General features: G+C 40.4%; 2 protein-coding genes across 2 annotated transcripts in view; one reads left to right on the forward strand and one right to left on the reverse strand.

Annotated features, from left to right (window-relative positions):
- LOC134156151 (5-beta-cholestane-3-alpha,7-alpha-diol 12-alpha-hydroxylase) overlaps positions 1-22,468 on the reverse strand; it is a 540,007-nt gene that overhangs the window by 425,070 nt on the left and 92,469 nt on the right. The gene's annotated exons all lie outside the window — the stretch shown is intronic.
- OBSCN (obscurin, cytoskeletal calmodulin and titin-interacting RhoGEF) overlaps positions 1-22,468 on the forward strand; it is a 181,290-nt gene that overhangs the window by 72,771 nt on the left and 86,051 nt on the right. The window contains exons 41-58 of the mRNA XM_062603989.1: positions 257-520; positions 1,451-1,717; positions 2,785-3,051; positions 4,395-4,658; positions 5,390-5,656; positions 6,477-6,740; positions 10,940-11,203; positions 11,542-11,805; positions 12,116-12,379; positions 12,926-13,189; positions 14,687-14,950; positions 15,616-15,882; positions 16,257-16,520; positions 17,111-17,377; positions 18,402-18,668; positions 19,229-19,495; positions 20,684-20,950; positions 22,116-22,388. Of these exons, the coding sequence (XP_062459973.1) occupies positions 257-520; positions 1,451-1,717; positions 2,785-3,051; positions 4,395-4,658; positions 5,390-5,656; positions 6,477-6,740; positions 10,940-11,203; positions 11,542-11,805; positions 12,116-12,379; positions 12,926-13,189; positions 14,687-14,950; positions 15,616-15,882; positions 16,257-16,520; positions 17,111-17,377; positions 18,402-18,668; positions 19,229-19,495; positions 20,684-20,950; positions 22,116-22,388 (4,785 nt within the window). The remainder of the gene's footprint in view (positions 1-256; positions 521-1,450; positions 1,718-2,784; positions 3,052-4,394; positions 4,659-5,389; positions 5,657-6,476; positions 6,741-10,939; positions 11,204-11,541; positions 11,806-12,115; positions 12,380-12,925; positions 13,190-14,686; positions 14,951-15,615; positions 15,883-16,256; positions 16,521-17,110; positions 17,378-18,401; positions 18,669-19,228; positions 19,496-20,683; positions 20,951-22,115; positions 22,389-22,468) is intronic.

Here is a 22,468-nt window from a genome sequence, read left to right on the forward strand (position 1 = left end):
TGAAAGAGCTACTCTATTAGAGAACATTCCTTTGCACTTTTTTTTTTTGCTTTGAGACAGCACAGCTATATTGTATATTGTTTTCTCTAATTTATTTCTCTCTACTCTATGAGGTTTTAACCCCTTTCAACTGTGTCCATCTAGCAGTAGTGCATTTTTTGTTAAATGTGTATAATACAGCTCAGTAACTCACAGCAAAATCCAGTTCATTTTACTATAGTGCTGATTCCTTCTCTGTTGGTATTGCATCCTTCAGCCTTGCCTATCCTCTTCCAAGAAGAAATAGTGAACAAGGAAGCTACAGAGGGGGAGACAGTCACTTTGCACTGTAAACTGAGCAAATCAGCCGTGGTTGAGTGGAGAAAGGGGAATATGGTCCTCAAACCAAGTGAAAAATACAAAATAGAGCAGGATGGTCCCTTTGTGGAGCTGATGATCCGGGATTTGGATTTGGCAGATGCTGGTGATTACAGCTGTGTGTGCGGAGATCAACAGACTACAGCTGCTTTGGCAGTTAATGGTAAAAAGAAATTCTTCACCCATGCTCCAAGTAAACCTGTATAGTTCTCTTTCCTCTCTTCCTCTTTCTCTCCTGCTTCATCTGGTCCCTGTACACTTTCTATCCTTCATCCTGCTGATTAATTTTTCTATCCTGTTTTCCTTCTTTTTCTCTCCTTTCACATGGTGCCCTCTTGATGTGCTATTTGTCTTCCTAGGTGCTATATTCAAATGATAAGCAGAGTACAGGTCCCTAACTCAACACAATCTCTCTAGTCCTGTGTAGCTACTTGTCGGAAAGTTTTCCCATGGGGATTGACCCAAAAGTGGGAATTAAATTTACTTTTTGTAACTTACACTGTTACACTTGTAGCTCCTAAGAGTTAGAAGTTTTGTCAATGTAAGATGATACACAAGGACTATTTTAGCCTTTTATGCTCTTGCTGTTCCTAGCCCTTTTAAAGCAATTTTGGCCTTCCTCTTCTGAACCATATACTTTATCTCTGTAGAAAGCTGACAGCGCATTAGTTACTGCTCTTTTTCAAGGAGCTCTATTTACAAAAAAATACAGACAGTGCCATGAATCAGGCACTTCTGTAGAACTGCTTCTTTTCTCAAGGGAAACAAGGGAAAGCTCTGTGTCTCATGTTGAAATGCAGCCTCTAATTTTTCCCCTTTGATTTTATGGGGTATAAAGTACAGGGTAGATGGCTCATCAACTAAGTTTGGAGATAGACAGACTTGCTTTTAAAGCAAGTTTTAAACTGAGAAGACCAAAAATCAAAAATCAGTGTGAGATCTCATTTGAAATGTTAGACATTTGAACAAAATTCTGGTGTATGAAGGTCTTGTGGCTTCAGTGACATGCAGCTTCAAGGAGATGAGAGTGAGTAGATTGTAGGTCAGGCTTTCTCAGCTTTGATGCCATGTCTGTATTACATTTACTCTGCAGTTCTGCCTGCTCTTTTCACCAAAGAACTGACTGATGAAGAAGCCACAGAAGGTAAAACTGCCACTCTGCACTGTGAGCTGAACAAGGCTGCTGCTAATGTGGAGTGGAGGAAGGGACTCAAGACCCTCAAATCAAGTGACAAATACAAAATGAAACGTGAAGGTTGTGTTGCTGAGCTTATAATTCAAAATCTAGATGCAACGGATGCTGGAAATTATTCCTGTGTGTGCGGAGACCAGCAGACAATGGCAGTTTTAACAGTACATGGTAAAACAAACAAAATAAGACACATCCTGAAATTAACTATCCTGTTATCTCTGTTCATTTGGAGAGATACCTGGTTACACTACCGTCTCCTTCCTTCTATCAGACCCTTATCCACAGCTTACTGACATCAACAAAGTGCTCACATTGGTGTCAGTGCAGCTGGGGTGCGTAGCACAAGAGAGGTATCTGTACAAGCTCAGAGTATAGGCAACTAGGATTGCTGCTACTGTTTTTATTAGGATCCATCATTTTGATTTTGCCTTGGAAGTTCCTTTATTAGACTTCCCATTATTCTCAAGCCCATTAAAATGGGTTGCCTCAAAGGGATTATGACTTAGGGATATTAAAGTTTAGTAAAATTCTGAAAGGTAGGTTATTCCCTGGAATCTTATTCCTGTACTCCATTCCTGGGACAATAAGGTGCTTTTATACCTATGGCCCAGTTGTCATTGCATTCAGTTGTTGTCCTGTGTAAAGGAAGCCCAAACGTTCTAAGGGGTGACTATTCTTAGGGAGATCTTTGATTTTTACTGCGACTGACATGTTTGAAAGTATATGTCAGCTCAGGTGAAAATCCTTGTTTGTATTGAAATGAACAATTTCATTTCAAACTGGCATTTAGAATGAAACTCTAGTGTTTCATTTTTTTAATGTACAATGTATTTCTGTTTGCTTAAGCATGTGAAAACATAGCAAATGCCCTCCCATTCTGGTTTAAAAAGTCATGTAAGAAAACCTTTTTTTTTTTCCCCCAGAAATTTCAAATTAGTATTTGTTCTTTTTGCTTGAAATTTCATAGGAAAAGAAATTGGGTTTTCTACTTCTGTTTGTATTGATTTGTGCCTCTGAGTACATGTAAAACACCTCTACAGATTACTGCAAGCATTGAATGCTTTCCTGTTTATGACATTTCTTTGCTCATACTAATTCATTGAGACTACTGCGTGGCTATGTTATTGTACTGGTAAATCAGTTCAAGAAAAGATGGACATGGAAAATTAGGCATCGATGTTTAATTTTATCTTTTTGGAGCATTGCATCTCACTGCTCATATTGCTGTCCTTCAGCTTTGCCTGCATTTTTCAAAGAAGGATTGAAGAACAGAGAAGCCACAGATGGTGCAACAGCCACTCTGCACTGTGAGCTGAGCAAGGTCGGTGTTCCAGTGGAGTGGAAAAAAGGGGACAAAACACTCAAACCAAGTGATAAGTATAGGATGAGACAAGAAGATACTGCTGCAGAGCTGTTGATCCGAGATCTGGAGGTAGAAGATACAGGAGAATATACCTGTGTGTGCGGAGATCAGAAGACCTCAGCTGTCTTGACAGTCCATGGTAAAAAAGCCGTTCTCGATTATGATAGCAGTATCTCAAGGAGATCTCTTTTCTCTGAGAAGTTTCTTTTCCACTTGTTTTGATTCTGCAGCATTTTCTTGGTTTTCTGTTTGTGTTCCATCGACTTCTGTTAGTTTCATCCCATCTGTCTATTAATTTGAAATTGATGGCTTTATAAGCAAAGTAAAGAAGAGTTGTGAGAATTTCTTATCTTAGTGTTCACTTTTTAAGAGTGAAAAAGGCACCTGTATCTAAGGCCAAGTGTGAGAATACTTCCAGCAGCAAGATTATGCTCAGAGGGTTTGTCCTTATGTCTCACTAGCATCAGTGGCTTTTGGTCCTTGACTTGAAGGAAAGTTATTTAAAAATGCAGAGCTCACTTAGTGAGAGGATTTTCCATTCAGGAATGAATGACTATTGTCTTCTGCAGGACTGTGATATATTCTGTCAAGGAAATGGTACTTAAAAAAAAACCACCAAAAATCCAAACACCCCAAATCATTATTCCTAAGGTCCTGATTTAGGGAGTAGTGAAACAGATTTTGTTCCAGTCTCTGTGAGTAGCGATGAGCTTTAGTTACCCCTCCAGAAGAATCAGTTCCAGTAGATGAAAGGGTAGTTTTGATTTGAGATACATCTTAAAGATAAGGTGCTTCGAAGAACAGGGAAAACACTGTGGAGGCAAAATGCACAGATTTTCTGCATGTTTTTACTTCTTCTTTCTCCCAGCTGGAGGTTCTTTCTTCCAGCTGTTCCTCCCCTCCTTTGAGCCGGCACTTTCTTCCCTGTGCAAGTTGCTCCCTTTTTGCTTTAGTGGCACACCACAAGACAACTTGGTTAATGCTGCTGCTAAAAAGTAACTATCCTGTGTTCCTGATATTAGAGCAGTTATGTCATTGGAAATTGTGGCTTAAAAGTTCACCTGAAGCTATATTATTAATTTTTTCTCTGACCCAGGAACATAAAATATGATGTCAGGAAAGGAAGAGATCTCCAGGTAGAGATCTTGAGCTGGCAGTGCTGTTAACTGGGGCAACAACTTTCAATCAAAAGTCAAGCCATTAATGTTGAAGACAGATGATTTCAGGCTAAAATAGGTAGAGAGGACTACTGGAACCAGCTGGGAATTAATGAGCATGCTGCATAAGTCAACATTAGAAGCAGGTCATGGTGGCAGTTATTTCTATGAGATGCTGCAATAGTTTTCTAACAGATGCAGTTTTCAAGACTATATGATTTGTTTTCCTTTAGTAGCGAAGGACTGGGTGCAGGACCTAATGCTAAGTTCCTCAAGGTCTGGTTAATGGTTTTGACATCCTTTCTGTTTATATTGCATCCCATAGCTTTGCCTGCACTGTTCAAAAAAGAACTTGTCAATATAGAAGCCACAGAAAACAAGACAGCTGTTCTACAGTGTGAGCTAACTAAATCCACTCCAGTGGAGTGGAGGAAAGGGCTAAAGGTCCTCAAGCCTAGTGAGAAGTACAAAATGAGACTGAAGGATACCATTGCTGAGCTGACAATCCATAGCCTGGAGGAACAAGATGCGGGAGATTACACATGTGTGTGCGGAGACAAGATGACTACTGCCTCCCTGACAGTGCATGGTAAAATACATGAATATAGTAGGAATTTTCTTCTTTGTCATCTGTGGTCTCATGCAGGATCACAAACTGCTCTTAATCTCATTTATTATTTTAAATTTTTATGAAAGCTCTATCAATCATTGGGAATATCTTTTACTCAAAGTCATTCACTTAGGACAGGTAAATAGCATCATGTAGTCTTTTCTGTCCATTCTCTTTCCTGTAAATGGAATCTGGAAACAGATAATGAAGAACTTGATGTAGTCGTAAATAGCACTTGTAGTATTTCCATTAATTAATTTACTTAGGTCATATCACTGAGATTCAATTTTTCTCTTGGATGGAATTGAAAGGTGTTCTGTTACGATAACAAATGAGAAAGGCAGGTGAGCACGATGCATTGCAGCTTGTAATTTGACACAACATAGTGTTCATTTTTATTGTTAATATGGTCTTAAGACAGAGCTGTGCATAGTTCCTTGAAAGCCTGGGATCAGCTTTCTATTGTTATATCTTAAAATGACTTTAAAGCATACCTTCTGGTACTGAAATTTTTGGTTTTCAGTTGTGACATACTGAATGTGGTGTGTTGCAAAGCACAAGGCAGGGATGCCCCTGAAATCATTGCTTGCCTCTCGGATACTGTATAGTGTAAAACTGTTAAGAGATTAAAGGCTTTTAATCCAGTGGAGCAGTCAAGATACAGTATTTAGTCGATTTTAAAGTGCTCTCTCTTCACCTGTGATCTTCAGCCCTTCCTCCACATTTTAAAAAAGAGTTGAAGAACATGGAAGCCACAGAAAATGGCACAGCCACTTTCTGCTGTGAACTGAGCAAACCCGTAGCTGCTGTGGAATGGAGGAAAGGAGGCAGAGCCCTGGAGACGAATGAGAAGTTCACCATGAAATGCGAGGGCACAGTTGCTGAGCTGGTGATCTGTGATTTAGATCTGACAGATGCTGGAGATTACACATGCTGTTATGGAGATCAGAAAACCACCGCCGTGCTAAAAGTGAATGGTAAAAAAAAAAATAAATATATATATATATAAAAAAAAATAAGTGGATAATTTTCAACCAGCTGGGTTTTTAAGAATATAGTAGTATCAGCTTTGAAATTGCAGCCCCATTTCTGATGAATTTAGTAACATGTGTCTGGATATGAGCATGAATGCCTGAATGCACTGGTCAGTATCAGACATAGAACAAGTGTTCATTGCAAAAATGTCAGATATTCATCTGGGTACTAACTCATTTCTTTGATTCTCATGTTCAGTAGTAGTTGCTAAGAAAGGAAAATCATATTGTTACGATGTTGGTTGTAAAGGTACTACAATCATAAAGTTGAGAATATTACCATTTGGTGATGAGATATTTTTGATGTGGTTTTAGGGTTTCAGAATAATTAGATGGTCAAGTTCTGCTAGAACACTATCTGAGGAGAAATCTCATGGAAAATGAGATTGATGCCTCACATATAGTTTCATTTATGAGCTTTCGGTAATGATTTTCACTGTGGTAGAACTTAGGTGCTTTATTTTCCATTATGGTAAGCATTACTCAAAGTAAGGTAGGGCTCAGACTTATAGAGTCTGAAGAAGTTGAGACTGGTTTGATTCTCCATTTCATGCCATTAAAAAAAAGGCTCTGGCTTATGGATAAGGTGGTTTCCAGCTTTCCAAGGTCACTGTTTTATGGTTCTCAGAGTGGTTATCACTCAATCTTGATTAGGGAAGGCTTTGCTCATCACATAGTATTGATAGCAGTTGATAGACCACAGATAAATCATTACTTGAATAGCTGTCACGGTCATACATTCTGCTCATTTTGAACTCCTCAGCCTTGCCTGCACACTTCAAGACAGAGATGAAAGATGAAGAAGCCACAGAAGGTGGAACAGCCACTCTACAATGTGAGCTATCTAGGACTGCCTCTGTGGAGTGGAAAAAGAAACACAAAGTGCTCAAATCGAGTGAAAAATATACTATGAGACAGGAAGGTACTACAGCACAGCTGCTGATCCATACTTTAGAAGTCAAGGATGCTGGGGAGTATACTTGTGTGTGTGGAGATGAGAAGACTACTGCAGCACTGACAGTGCATGGTAAAGAACAGAAATGAACAATTTTTGTGTGATATTTCTCTTTTCGCCTCTGGAAGCCTCAATACTGACACACAATGAATTCTTTCTCTAATCTTGCCATCACTAATTCTGTTAGTAACAGATTTTCTTGGGTTTATTGTGATTTTTTAATCTGGTTCTGATAAGAATTGTAGTTCCATTGATTATACTAACATTTTCCCTGTTTTCCTTGCTCTTGTTGGTGTATGGCTATACTACTTTGCACCACACTGAAGGCTAAAGGATGCCATGTGCTTGTGTTTTTTTTCTGTTTTACTTAGTTTTGACTTGAGCCAGAGAGATGGAGCAGCAGGAACACTCGAACTTCTTAAAAAGAGCAATCTTAGATTTCAAGTTACAGCAGAACTTGACAGATACTTTTAAATAATGCAAACAAAACTTGATTCAATGCAACTTTTATATAACTCCGACCAAGGATGATGTAGACATGTATTCTGGTATTGCATAATACTTAGTGTTATAGTGAAAGAGAACTTCACAGTACCTGGTCAAATTCATCTGCAAACTTTCTTTGAAAGAAAGAAACTTTATTTCCATTATTAACACAGGACAATAAGAAGTAGTTTTAGCTATCTTTCTCATCTGGAAATTCAGTAGGTTAATAAGTCGATTTCATAGAATCACAGAATGGTTTGGATTGGAAGGGATCTTAAAGCTCATCCAGTTCCAACCCCCTTGCCACAGGCAGGGACTCTTTTCACTAGACCAGGTTGCTCCAAGCCCCGTCCAACCTGGCCTTGAACACTGCCAGGGATGGGTCATCAACTGTCCATTCTTTCCTTCCCACTTTAAAATTGCTTTGCTTTACTGCAAGATGCCCAGACATTTTTATGTTCATATTTACCAATAAACAAGGGTGGCTTCAGTCTTGAACTTCCAATTTAAGCATAGAAAGAAAAAGTTGGAAAGGACCTCTACAGGTCATCTAGTCCATCCCTGAACCCCAAGTCACATTCATCGCTATCTAGCCTGCACTTCAAAACCTACAGTGGTGAATAATTTGCAGTTCCCCTGGACACACATTCCACTGCCTGGCTATCATTACTGGCAGAAAGTTCTTCCTTATTTCAATAAAACTCTTTCTTCAGCTCATTAGTTCTTGTCCCCCAGTAGAAATGGACAAAATACTTGCTTTTTTTCCTCTTTGTGAAACTATTTTACAGATTTGAAAACTTTCATCATGTCTCCCATCTGTCTTCTCTTTTCTGGACTAAGCCCCTTCCATCCTTTTACTCTTTCTTTATAGGTCATGTTTGCTAGACTTCAGATCATCTTTGGTGCTTTCTGGACAATCTTCTGTTAATCCACATCCTTGTAGAAATGTGGTGACCAAAAGCAGACTACAGTGGTCCATCCAGGGCTTTGCCAGAGTGGAGTAGGATGGAAGGACTTCATGTGTCTTGCATGTGACACTTGATTTTATACATCCCTATTATGATGATGGCTTTGTTCAAATCAGAGTTGCATTTTTTTGACTTGCATTTGCTCCATGATCTCTTGTAACCCCAAATCCCTCTCTGCAGATCTGCTGCCAACTTTTGTTCTCCACCTTGTATTTGTGTTTACTGTTCCTAAATAGGGTATTTTGCACCTGCTCTTGCTAAATTGCAGACTTTTTATTTTCATTGCTGCTTCATCAAGATCTTATTATCCTAACTCAGTTTAACAAAGTGCTTGCACCTTCTCTCCCTTCCCACCTTAAGATCATCTCCAAAGTTAATGACAGCTCTGCATTTCATTGTCTAAATCACTAAAGAGAATGCTGAATAACAGTGGACTCCAGAGCACTGAGGAAGTCTGCTCAGCTTGTTCTTTCATTGTGAGTTTAAATCACAGTTGAATATTATTTGACTGTGTTTTTCAAATTAATAGTGCTCCCTACTGCAATTCCACCTATACCTAAGTTCAAGTAAGAGCTTTACTAAAATAAAAGTGTACCGCATATACTGTGTCTTTCTATCAGTGGAGGTTATTAATCTATGCCAAGAAAAATTACACTGGTCCACTCCTTCACTAAGAGAAAAGTTTTTGGCAAGTCCATGTATATTGCTACAATGTTTTTCAAAGAATTAAAGGTAAGCTGAAATAATAGCCATAATTTCTTGGATCCTCCCTCTGCCACCCCCTTCTTCAGTCTTTTTCCAAGACAAGCACTGTGAATGGGATTCAGCTTGTAAATCAGGACTGGTGAGTACTCCTAAATTTGCATTTTTGTCAATGGAGATCTAGTCAACACAGCTGATGGAACTCAGGGAGGCATCCAGTTCCCCTTATAGCAGACCTTTACATTTGGTCAGCAGATAGTTCTATTGGCTCTGCTGACTTTGCCTGGATCTTTCTTGATTGTCTGGCAGCTCAGACTCTTGGTTTACATGTTAAATGTGTGTATTTCAATCTGTAATTCCTTTTTTACCACTGAGTTGCTATTTTTTCTGTACTTGTGAAGCATCACCCATTCTCTTTGATTCCTCCAGTGTAATGTCTGATATTGGTTGAGCTTGTAGCTTAAGTATTCCAGGATAAATTTCATCATACCAGGGTGCTTTGAGAATATTTGGTTTATTTAAATGTTCTCTAACCCTTTTTTGATTTTCCTAGACAGAATTCCTATTACCTTCTTAGCTATCATTATCTTTTATATTAAAGAAGAAAAACAAAGTAAACACTTCAACTTTCCCTGTGTCACCCACCATCAATTTACATTCCTGAAAAAGAGCTAAACCAAATACTCCCTTGTTGTTTTAATTCCTTCTAATCTACTTACCTAATGTTGTAGTATTATTTCTGTTTCTTTCTAGTTCAGGCTGGCCAGATTTCCTAGAATTTGTATGCTAATATTTTGATAAAGCCAAGAGCCACAAGTTGAACTGTGAGTTGAGGACACAGAAAACTCCTGGAGTAGTGATCTTGCCACCCAGTTGCTGGACACAGCTACATACAGCACACATCTCTGTCTGGAGACATTTGATATTGGCATAATTTTGCAATTACCTTTCAGCCCCTCTTTCATGTTGATTTCTTTGTCCATGAGATGACAGAGTCCAGGAATGCAGAACTGCCCTTGACCTTCCTGAGACATCCAGAGAACCCCTCCTTTCTGGTTTTCCCTCTACATTCTGCAGTTGTTTTTTTTCTCCCTACTCACATCAACCCCCTGTATTTTATAGGTATTTTGAGCTTCAGGACATTAAAATATTTGTGATTTAGTCAGACTATTCCTGATGGTCCTTGGGGTGAGGTAGTCTCTATAATTATGCCCTTTCTTTGAGAATTTTTCCACTCTCTTAAACTACCTTGTCCTTTAAGTTTGTGTCTGCTTGATGTTAAGTAACAATTCTTGAATTACTGAAGCTTATTTTCTTGTTGCCCACAGAATTCCCTTTTGCTCTTCTCCATCACTACTTGTCTTAAAATCCAAGAGCTCCTGCTTCATAATCGGTGTCTCCCAGTTATGCTCCTCATCCATATTCTAATACATTTATTTCTTGCTGGTCAGAGTCAGGACCTGGAGATCCTCATGTTTTTTCATATCTATTCTATATCCAAAAGTGGTTCCCACCCCATTACAAAGACTTAGGAGGTTTTGTACCATCCTACTGCTCCATGGTGCTATCCAGTCTGTTCTGGTTTCAGTTTATGATTTGAATGATACTATTAGTTGTTCCAAAAGGGATAGGGTGTTAGGTGAGGGTCTTATATCAGATTTCCACAATGGAGGCATCCTCCTTCTTTTTTCATTCTATTATTATCAAAACACTTTCAAGAGGTCTCTCTGATTCTGCTCTTCAGCCTCATTCTAACTCTCAGGCTGTCTATAGATATCCTTAATATGTGAGGTAAAACCTTTTTAGTTTTTCCTTTAGCTATTTTTCCTGATCATGGTGTAACCTGCTATATCAATTTCCCAGGCTTCATTTTACAGAGAAAGTTACATTTTTGCCTGTATGTGGATTCCCCCCCCCCCGCTCTTTATTCTCCATACATCTCTAAATCAATCAGCAAAAAATGGCCACTGTATGATGCACATTAGTTTCCTTCTTCTGTGAAATGATCCTCATATTAATAACTAGGCATGGATAGATAATGGTAAATATCAAGTTCATTTTTTTTGGTGGCCAAGAACTGTTTATCATGAAAACATTTCCTCCTCTGTTTCCCAGCCCTTCCTGCTCTCTTCAAAGAAGAGTTAAGAAATGAGGAAGCCATGGAGGGTAAAATAGTCACTTTGCGCTGTGAGCTGACCAAGACTGCTTCAGTGGAGTGGAAAAAGGGGGACACAGTACTCAAACCTAGCGAGAAATACAAAATGAGGCAGAAGGATGTCACTGCAGAACTGGTGATCCATAATCTAAATGAGAGTGATGCTGGTGATTATACCTGCGTGTGTGGAGATGTGCAGTCCACAGCTTCCTTAGCAGTACATGGTAATAACCAATTTCATCTAGATGTCCTCATTATCAAATTTATGGTATGAATTCAGCTTTTCTTCATGCTCATTGTTATCTCTGCATAGTTCCTCTGAGTCTGACTTCGCATGTCATAGTCATGAGAATTAATTTGCTTTTTGTGATAAAAGGGAAAAACTCACACCCCAATTCCATATACAAAGTGGTTTTAGCACTTGCTCCTTAAAGTAGATGTGAGACCAGGCCTGGAGACAGCTCCCCACTGATGGCCTTGCCTTTCCTTCCTCCACCCCTACCCTTCACCAGGAGGCTGTGTTTGCTGCTCTGTTTTAACCCTGTGTCCATTACATCCTCAGCGTTGCCTGCACGCATCAAGGAGAACCTGAAGGATGAGGAGGTAACAGAAGGTCAAGCAGCCACTCTGCGCTGCAAGCTGACCAAGGTTGCTCAAGTGGAATGGAGAAAGGGAAGTAGTTTGCTCAAAGTCAGCGACAAATACAAAATGAGGCAGGAGGGCACAGTCATGAAGCTGATTATCCATGATGTAGAAATGAAAGATGCTGGAGAATACACTTGTGTGTGTGGAGAACAGGAGACTACAGCTGCCTTGATAGTGCATGGTAAAAAACATACACATTTATCTGTGTTATTGTGTGTTTCTCTATCAGCTCATTACTATTGATTGTGTTTTCACTTTTGGTTGAATTTGTTTAAATTTCCAAGCTGTCTCTAAGATCTGCTTGTCTGCTTGCATCCAGGCCACTTTTCTGTTTCTGTCTATTATTTTGTCCATTATCCTGCAATTATGAGAAAAGCAAACTCTTTCCACCCTAAAACGTCACCTGCCTGCCTCTATACCACCTCATCCTTCCCTTCATACGTGTGCCACGTGTCATTTTTAATGTCCTGTGTCTGTTTTGTGACCTTCAGCCCTGCCTGTACTTTTCAAAGAGGAACTGAAGGACCTGCGAGCCATGGAAAGGCAAACAGTCACTCTGAGCTGTGAGCTGACCAAGGCTGCAGATGTCCAATGGAAGAAAGGAAACACAATAATCAGGGCAAGTGAAAAATATATCATGAGGCAGGATAATGTCCTTGCTGAGTTGGAAATTTGTGATCTGGAGCTGCAGGATGCAGGAGATTACACCTGTGTGTGTGGAGACCAACACACCATGGCTTCTCTGACAGTGAATGGTAAATTCATCTTGCAGATGACTGCTCATTTCTTGTTTCTTTGAGGCGTCCTTTTGCTGTACAAAGTGTTCACCTTTCAGTTTTTTCCTAGGAATTAATTTGTGTTCAGGAAAGGAGAACAGCTTATTCTGGCATTTAATTTTAGTCTCGTGTTCCTGAAAAAGAAGCTGAGGACATGACCATTTCTCCATGCGGACAAACTTATGTTTTAAGTTTAAGGGAATAGAAGCTAGGAAATGCTCCTGTTGGACCAACTGAGATGTCCTGCCTTCTGATGGAGGGTGACCCTATGATAAATTACTTAGGTTGCCTCAAACTCATCCAGCCTGTTGTACTTTGACCTGTCAGCTCAACACTTCCTTCTCTTTTTGTGTCACTGCTGGATTTGGTTTTCCAGATCGTCATAGTTGTAACCTCATCCTCAATGGCCAAAGACCCTTACTCCTCCAGATTTGAGCTTCTGTTGATATTTCATGATGTTGATCATGAATAACAAATTAAGAGGTCTTAGATTAAATGCACTCTCTATTGACTTTTCATCTCCAGCCCTGCCAGTGCTTTTCAAGGAAGAGCTGAAGAATGAAGAAGTCCAAGAAGGAACATCAGTCTCCCTGCATTGTGAATTAACCAAAGCAGCTCCAGTGCAGTGGAAAATAGGGTCCAGAGTGCTCAAAGCAAGTGACAAATTTCAAATGAGACAATCTGGCACCACTGCAGAGCTGGTCATTCACGATCTAGAAGTAGAAGATGCTGGAGATTATACCTGTGTGTGTGGTGACCAGAAGACAACAGCAGCCTTAACAGTTCATGGTAAAAAGACCTTATTGAAATTGATAAATAGCTCTATAGATAGACATTACTCTGAAATTCATCTGTTTCTGCCCTGGGTCAGTAACTTGTCTGTGGTTTTATCCCTTTCTTTTCCTTCATTCTGTGTATAGCTCATTTCTTACAGATTAAAAAAGGGTCAGAACAAATTTTTGGGTCATTATTACTCTGTCACCCTTGAAAAGGAGAAAATGGAATGTTTCTTTCTGTTCAGGTCTGCTCTTCTTGGACATTTATATTTCCCAGCTCTTTTCCCTCCCTCATCCCCATGGTTCATTTGATCCAGCCACAGTTTTTGCCCAAACATGCATGTATAGGTGGTCAGGTCCTCTGCTCTCCAAGCACTGCTCAAAGGAGAAGTGAGGGTTGAGGGAGCAGGAGGAGGAGATGTTGTGCTGCTGGGTGACCTGGCCATAGTTGCTCCTGGGGGTACCAGACTCTTTAAGTGAGTCAGACATGCAGAATGAGATATGAGTTACCATTTCAGAGCTTCTTACTTAGGTTTCAAGGATGCAGGGGTTTACACCTCTATGTGGAGAATCAGGTCTACCTTAATAGTTAGGGACAAATTCAACAACAGAAATTATTAGGAGCTATAATGTTCTTTATCCTATAAACCACTCCATAAACCAATAAACCAACCCATAAAGAAATCCTTGAGTTATGATAATGATCTCATTATCTCATGTTCTGCTGTCATTTAATTAATGAGTATTCTTTTTAATGAAGTAACAGTCCTTGGCTCTGAGGAACTTGGTCAGATATCCAGTTCTGTTTCATCCAGCTTTTTCCCCAAAATCTTCTGACCATCCCCTGGGCTGTCCTGAGGCCTGGACTTTTTCTGAGGCATATGGGGAGTACTATTTGTATTTTGTACCTGCTTACAGCAGTTATGCACAAGGCAGTTTTGTGGGTAAATATTAATAATTTGTTTTCCTGCAGGTTGTTTCCTGTAGGTTATTCTGTCTTTGGGTTGTGATTTCCAAATAGGGAAGTATTAAGAATCTGTAATTCTTATTGCATGTAATGGCCCTTCAAACTTCTATTTAGAACTAAAAGCATTTTTATTTTGAAATCCAACTGCTTTCATGTAGGTGGGGTTATGAATTTCTAGTGAAAACAAAACAGAAAATATCAATGCCAGCCTCCAAGAAATTATGCCTGTATAGGTAAAATAGTACTGTATCCAGCAGTGTTATTTATGAGAGATGTTTACTTGAGATCTGGATCTTTCTGTATTGTTTTTTTTCACCATGAAAAATGACAGACACCCAGGGAACTGATGTCTTATATCAAGTGAAACCACAATACACTAGAAGAAGAAATGCTTTCAGAGTTCCAGAACTTGGCTGTAGCCATGCACATCTATTACAGGTTGAAAAAAGGAGGCATGAGGGGAAATAATCCCAAGTATGAAAAAGAAATTAAGATTTTAATTTTGGTTTTCTGGTGACCATTTGCCCATGTTACATCCTTCAGCTCTGCCACCCCTCTTTAAGGAAGAGCTAAAGGACAAGGAAGCAGAAGAAGGTGGAAAAGTTGCCCTGCGTTGTGAGCTCACCAAGGCTGCTCCGGTGGAGTGGCGGAAGGACCAGAGGGTTCTCAAAGCAAGTGAGAAATGCAAAATGAGGCAGGAAGGGACAAAGGCAGAGCTGGTGATTCATGAACTAGCTGAGGAGGATGCAGGAGACTACACCTGTGTGTGTGGAGAGCACCAGACTACGGCTGTCTTAACAGTACAGGGTAAAAACCATCTTGACCCTCCTACTTTCTAACTGGAAACATCTGTCCTTTACTACAGGGTGTTCTGTTTTCCATGTCTGTTTTTCAACCTTATTAACTGAAATCCCATTCATTTGAAGGTATTCCCTTCCTTTAATGACCCGTAGGTTGTGTTTACTGGAAAATACCAGTCTGCATTTTTCTGTGCCATCCTTTTGCCTTTTCTTTCCTTAAACATGAACCTGCTATCCTTTCATCTTTCCTTTCTGGCATTCCTTTCCTATCATTTAAACCCACTAATCTTTTGTCTTTCCTTTCTTACATTTATGCTCTATACCACAAATCTGTTTATTCTTTGCCATTCCTTTCTGGCATTCTCAATGCTTACCATTTTAATATAGAATAAAAAGCAGTATCCAGAGCAAAGCTGTGTTAGTTACAATTTCATCTGGTAGAAAGCAGATGTAAATCTCTTGAGGACTGTGCAATGTTGCTAATAGAAGGACAGCATAAAACCACCTAATATTATATATGTATATTCCCACTAGGATGTTATTTCTCTTGCCTCTCTTTGTTGCTTATCCTCGTCCTTCCATAACCATCACAACTTTCCCCTGTCACTTCCTACTCTCACCCATCCCTGGAGATATCCTTAGTTTGTAATACTTTTCACCTGCATCCTTCAGCTGTGCCTCCATTTTTCCAAGAAGAAATGACCAGCAAGGAAGCGGTAGAAGGTGGAACGGCCACTTTGCAGTGTGAGGTCAGCAAGACATCTGCCCGTGTTCAGTGGAAGAAGGGCCATTGCGTCCTCACTTCGGACACCAAGTACAGCATGAGACAGGAAGGCTGTGTTGTGGAGCTGGTAGTTCACAATTTAGACTTGAATGATACTGGAGATTATACCTGTGTGTGTGGAGACAAGAGCACCACAGCTGCCTTAACAGTGCATGGTAAAGTAATCCTTGGGATTAAGGTCCTCCAAACCTTAGACCTACCCCAGTCTCTATTGCTATGGTCTGTCCTGTTCCCTTTCTGTTTGCTTGGGCTTTTGTGTTCTTCTGGACTTTGCTTGTGTGCTTCCTCCTTGTGTTAGAATAGGGAAGAGAGGTGCCTGCTGGTGTTTGTCCTCCTCAGCTGTGCTGGTTCTTCTCACTTTCCTTGCCCTGAGGCAGCTATCAGGGAAGCTGTGGAAGATTTTCCCCATGTGCTCCACTGACCTGGATCAGGGCTCAGTAGTGTATCATGCATCCTCTCCGCCAGGACCTCACCTAGTTGCTTTTCAAGGGATATTCACTCTCTCTGTAGTAACTCTTTTACTCTTCAGCTCTGCCTCCAGAATTCAAGAAAGAACTGAAGGACTTAGAAGCTGTAGAAAGTGGGACAGCTACTCTGCTCTGTGAGCTGACTAAGCCTGCTGTGGTGGAGTGGAAGAAAGGGCAGGAGGTGCTCAAAGCAAGCAGGAAATATAAAATGAGTCAAGATGGTGCTGTTGCAAAGCTTATTATCCATGAGCTGGATGTGGAGGACACTGGAGTTTACACTTGTGTGTGTGGAGATCAGCAGACAACTGCCACTCTGACAGTCAATGGTAAAAAAAGAAAAAACCAATAGGAAAAGTTTGTATTATTAAAAGTAAAACCTGTGCTTTAGTGTCGCTTACAGAGAAGAGCTCACTGCAGTTCAGAAGGCATGCAGTACAGCATAGTCTGTACAGCCTAATAGAGTGACCCAGAGGAAAATGGGAATAGCAATGCAGAACTAAATGCATTTAGTCAGTATGTTATGGTCAGGTCAATTGTAATTTCTCTTGCAAGTGGTCTGTCTTAAGAAGAAATCTGAACTCTTACAACTCCCTGCTGATCTTCAGCATACCTCTTCAGTGATCAGGGAAACATGTTGGCTACTTCTATAGTAAGAAAAATATTCTGCCAGTTTTAGATCATAGATTTGATTAAGCTTCTACATACTTCAAGGCAAATATAACTTCTTGACATTGATTTCTTCTTGTTCTGCAGATATTTTTATTACTTCTCTGGGGAAATAGCCTTTTGGTTTGAATCTAGAGCATTGAGGTTTAGAGATGTTTGCAAAAAAAGCTCTTCTGGTGCTTTGTTCTTCTATGTTTTCTTTCCCAAGCCCCATCTACAGTATATTGTAAGATATGTTTCTATTTTATAGCCCTACCAGCACTTTTTAAACAAGAGCTTCAGAATACTGAAGCAGAAGAAGGTGGTACAGCATCACTGAGGTGTGAGCTTACCAAACCCAACACTCCAGTAGAGTGGAGGAAAGGAGATATTACTCTCTACCCTGGTTTGAAATATGAGATGAAGCAGCAGGGCTCTGCTGCTGAATTGGTCATTCATGACTTAGAACTGGATGATTCAGGAAAGTACACCTGCAACTCGGGACATCAGCAGACAACAGCCGTGGTAACCGTACATGGTAGGTGGGGTATTGACCTTTGGCTCTACAAGATGAAGTGAAAGGAGCATCTTAGTGTTGTCTACAGCCATTTATGACCTTGCTGCCGGTCCATGCCAGAATACATATTCTACTTGAGCATGACACATGACCAAGTTAGAAAGGTTCTTCTTGAAGTATCTGAAGTGATTAATCATCATCAAAGCAATTAAATGTTATCATGATGTCAAGATGCGATGAACCCCCCTGCCCTCTGAGTGAAGGGAGTGTGGCTGCATATGAAATACATAACAAAATAAGCCAGGCAGGCTGATGGTTATTTTGGGGTTGTTGATTGCTTCAGTACCCAAATTGGGCATAGTGCCTGATTGGGATGATATGAGATGCAATAATTGGTGGATAAAAGATTTCTATAATATGTGAATGTTCTGTATTATTACTTGAAGTTTTGAGCCTCAGGTATAAACTCTGGCTGCATTCAGTTGCATCCACATCTGTTTTCCTCCGCCCCTTCTACCATGCAAGAGCAAGACCTCGCTGGAAATCTGAATTTCCTCTCCCATTTATCACTTTATTGTCATCTTTTACTATATTGCCTCTTCTTGTGTTTTGCGTGATAACTTGACCTTTTATATGTTGATAGAAGCTTGGGGGGGGTGGGGGGTGGAAGGGGAGGAAATACTCTCACTTAATATTTCAAACTTGCAGACTTTTATTAAGGAGTAAGGGTCCGTGTAAGACAGAGCATATCCCAGTGATCTTTAAGTAAAGCATCTGTAGCTGGCATAGAGACACTTCTTTAGGAAACGCTGATTCCTGCGGACTGCAAACCAGATCATTCTATGGAGCATTCTAAGACCCGATCTTTCTTAACTTCACCACCTGTCCTGAGCTCTTGTTCACATAATGGTTCAAGTAGGATGCTTCCAAGGCAGAAGGTTGCAGCCCAAGGATTATGGAATCATTAGGATAGCCCATTTTTGGGTCTTTTGGGTCCTTTGCAGACTAAAGCACTCTTAAAACATTTCCCTCTCAAATTTTGCAGAACTGCCTGTCACATTTAAGCAACCCCTACAAAATAAAGAATCGGAGGAAGAAAGCACAGCTACGTTCTGCTGTGAGCTGTCAAAACCCAGTGCTGCAGTGGAATGGAGGAAAGGAGGAGTGGGGCTGCAGCCCAGCCAGAAATATGAAATGAGGCAGAGGGAATGTCTGGTAGAGCTCTTAATACATAATCTCAAATTAGAAGATACAGGAGAATACAGCTGTGATACTGGGGATCAGGAAACCAAGGCATCTTTAAATGTGAAAGGTAGGTTGTATGAGAATGGAAGAGAATGATACTTTGTCCTTCTAGTACTGGATTTGAGTTTTGGTTTCTAAGGAGAAATAGTTTCTTGCTTTATGGCTGGGGAGAAATTAAAGAAAGCGCAATGCTTTAACATAACATCTGGACATTACATGACATGGTTTAAGTGTTTTAAAAAAGATTTTCTTCCAAATCCTGGAAGAAGACTGACAACGACATTCCTGATATGCCAAGGCTGTTCATGAAATTTTGAACTTCTTTGTCTTGAGAGCATTGTTAGGCCAACTGAGGGATAAATTCAAAAATCCCACCCTGGCAAGTTTATGTGAGCCAAGGAGCAAAGAAAATAAATGTTGTAAATTCAGAGGGCTGCCTCTAACACAGCAAGATCTCCTGGAGACTCAAGGCAAATTAGAAAACATGGATCCTGCCTAGGAATATAGCACTTGAAGCACAGTATTTTGTTCTCCAGAGTGTCATTCTAACTGTGTTAACCAGGACTTGACTCAGGCTTCAATAAAAGCTCCTGTTACTTCTTTTTTTTTTTTTTTTATCCCCTTCAGCTCTGCCAGTTCTTTTCAAAAAGAAGCTGAAAGACAAGGAGGCAGAAGAAGGAGCTGTGGTGAAATTCCAGTGTGAGCTGACAAAGGATAATGCAACAGTGGAGTGGAGGAAAGGCACCATGGAGCTCTTCCCATGTGCCAAATATAACATTAAATTAAGTGGTCGCACAGCTGAACTTGTGATTCATAATGTAGAACCAGAAGATGCCTCTGATTACACATGTGATACTGGAGACCAGCAGAGCTCAGCGGTCCTCAGAGTGAATGGTTAGCATTGCATCAAGATGAAAGAGAGGATAAAAGGGATTTGTGAAACTGTGTGAATTATATTCTTTTCTTTATTGGTAACTAAGCCTCTCCAAAAGTTAAGATAACGAGGAAAGCAGGTGCCCAGTCATAAACCAGAATAAAACAGAACAGTGGATCTTGTGGGACAGGATTTGTAGAATGGCTATTCAAGCCTGTAAAGCACAGTGTACAGTGTATTGGCCATTTCCTCTTATGTGACAAAAGCAAGAACTCTGCGTCACGGGGATTTTGAAATTCTAATTGATCTTTATTTTTGGCAGTTTGCATTCATTGCTGGCTCAGTTGAATCAATAACTAATCATAAGTAATTTACAAAAGCATTTAAAAATCTACTGTTTTCAATTTCTGTAATGTCTTCCCATGAAGATCCAGAGGACACTGTGTTTACACAAATCAGGAATACTGTCTGTGAAAAGTCTGTGGTCATCTCAAACTGCTGGATGGAACTTGTGGCTATGGTCTAAGCCACAGCCTTTCAGACTACATCAGCAACCACTGGGTCAACTGCAAGTGAAAGAGCCCTGTGATTGCCTTACATGTATCATGATAGAATTTAGACAGAGGAACCACAAGCACTGAGATTCTTGTTCTCACAACTGTTGGCACGCATATGTGATGAATATTCCCTTCTTGTTTTCATCAGTGACAAGCTGTTGTCTGAGCTGTTCCATGCAGTGCTTGAATAAATGTGGTCCGTTTATTTGTGCGTCATCTGGAAGGACTCACTGTTGATCATCTAGGGTCATGAAAAGATAGCAGAGAAATCAGAAATATGTTTGAAGCTTTAAAATCTTTACAGCGTTGAGCATTTCTATAAAAATTAATAGATTTTATCTAGTTTTAATCAGAAAGTACCAGGTTTTGCTTAGGTCTTTATATGTGTTGGCATTTCCAGTATTCAGAGCAGATGTATAAAGGGTGTCATGTGGATGCCCTTGACTTCGTGGGAAACAAACATATTTGGTGTTTCTTCTCCTTGTACGCATATACAGAATGTAGATCTGTTTATAGAGCAAAAAGGGTTGTTACCATATAACCACTTAATACAAAATTTGGTCTGCAGCATCAGGCCCCAGGTGCCTCATGCTGAGTTGTGCAGACCTGGCATTCAAACTAATGCATCACGTATTAATTTTTGCTTTGCAGCCATCAAACCCCATCTGAAGCAGCAGCTGAAGAACGAAGAAGTGGAAGTGGGAGGAACGGCCAGGCTGCGCTGTGAGATTTCTATTGGCAAAGCAGAAGTGGAGTGGAGGAAAGATGGAGTCCTTCTTCACTCGAGCTCCAAGTATGAAATGTGGCAGGACGGCACCCTCCGTGAGCTGCGTGTTCACCGCCTGGAGCCTGGTGATGCTGGAGAGTATTCTTGCAAGGCTGGAGATGACACAAGCTCTGCAAAACTGACTGTGAAAGGCAAGACCCGTTTATTGGGGCAAGGGGGTTTTCACAGTTGGATGCTAAGATTTTGCAACATAATTGTTACCAATTGTGGTAAATAACACAGAACATAGGAAGGGTATCACAAAAAAAGTCATGATTAGTGAATGGACCAAAGCAAAAATTTGCTTTGTGGACAGGAGTGGATAACGCAACTGTAATTTTTGACTCATGACTTGAAATATTTGTTTGACATTACATGCATGTGAAGGAGCAGATGGTTCTCTCCCAGCTTCCAGTCACATGGCAACTGCATCTGGCCTTAGTGTTGTTACAGACAGAGCTTGCTTTCAGTTTGTACCACAAGTGTGAAACAACCACCACCAGCATCTCTACAGGCTACTCGATGTTGTAAAAACATCATGCCCAGCTGCACCATTTTTTATGCAGATGGTGACCTCAGTTGCATGAATATGCACTGTGTTTTCTCAGATGAATGTTGCACTGCTTTTCCTCTGGTATTCTCCAGCAGATTCAGGGTACACACAGCTTCTGCCTGTTGCACTCTGTATGATCTTTGCACAGATCTGCAGGGGCCCAGCTGTCCTGGAAGATGGACTCAAACTAAGTGAAGTGCAAATGTGCTCACGCTAATCCAGTAAGACCTGCTGAGAGCACAGAGACAGCCAGTTTGGAGCATCAGCACAGAGTATATGCAATTTTGTTTCTGAAAAGACAGTAGAGGTGATCAGGTTTTAATGTTACTCTCTGAAGATGCCTAAATGCAAATGTAACAAATTTCAAAATCTTGATTTTGGCATCTGGTATTTGTGCTTTAATCACCCAATTACGATATCAAACATCTAATTAAAAGTAAAATAAAAATCAATATGCAATGTATCTCTGAGAAAGGGCAAGTGATAAAAGCACTGACTGAAGAATATTGGCTATGTTACCAGGTGCACTGAAAGTAGTGAGCCAGTAGAATTTGAAATATGATTTGAGAGGCTGAGCTATCTCCATCCTTGGAAGTAGAGCTCAACTGGATAAGGTGCTGAGCAACCTGTTGTAGGCTGGTCCTGCTTTGAGCAGTGGCAGGACTAATGACCTCCAGAAGTCCATTCCAACCTATATTATTAAATGATTCTGTCAATTGATCTGTGTTTGCCCTTTCATGGCTTGACTGATGGACTCTTTACAGAGCCTGATGTAACCATCGTGAGTGGTCTAAAGGACATGGTGGTGTTCGAGGGGGATGATGTAACATTTCGGTGTCAAGTTTCTCATGAGAACGCAAGAGATGTTGAATGGAAGCTACAGGATGTTGCTCTGCAAAATAATGAAATGAATGAGATCTCAGTGGAAAAAGGAAAGATTCACACTCTAACATTAAGGAAGGTGACTGAGCAGGACATCGGCACTGTCACTTTCCGAGTGGGACCCCACATGTCAACAGCAGAGCTCATGGTAAAAGGTAAGACCCTCTGTGTTGTGGGAAAGGAACAGGATTGATGAGAAAAGGTGAAATTTTGCTTATGCTAATATAATTCAAGG

This window comes from Pezoporus occidentalis, unplaced genomic scaffold (assembly GCF_034315485.1).
Source record: "Pezoporus occidentalis ecotype Australia unplaced genomic scaffold, CSIRO_AGI_Poc_V1 ctg82, whole genome shotgun sequence".
In the NCBI taxonomy this organism is placed as follows: domain Eukaryota; kingdom Metazoa; phylum Chordata; class Aves; order Psittaciformes; family Psittacidae; genus Pezoporus; species Pezoporus occidentalis.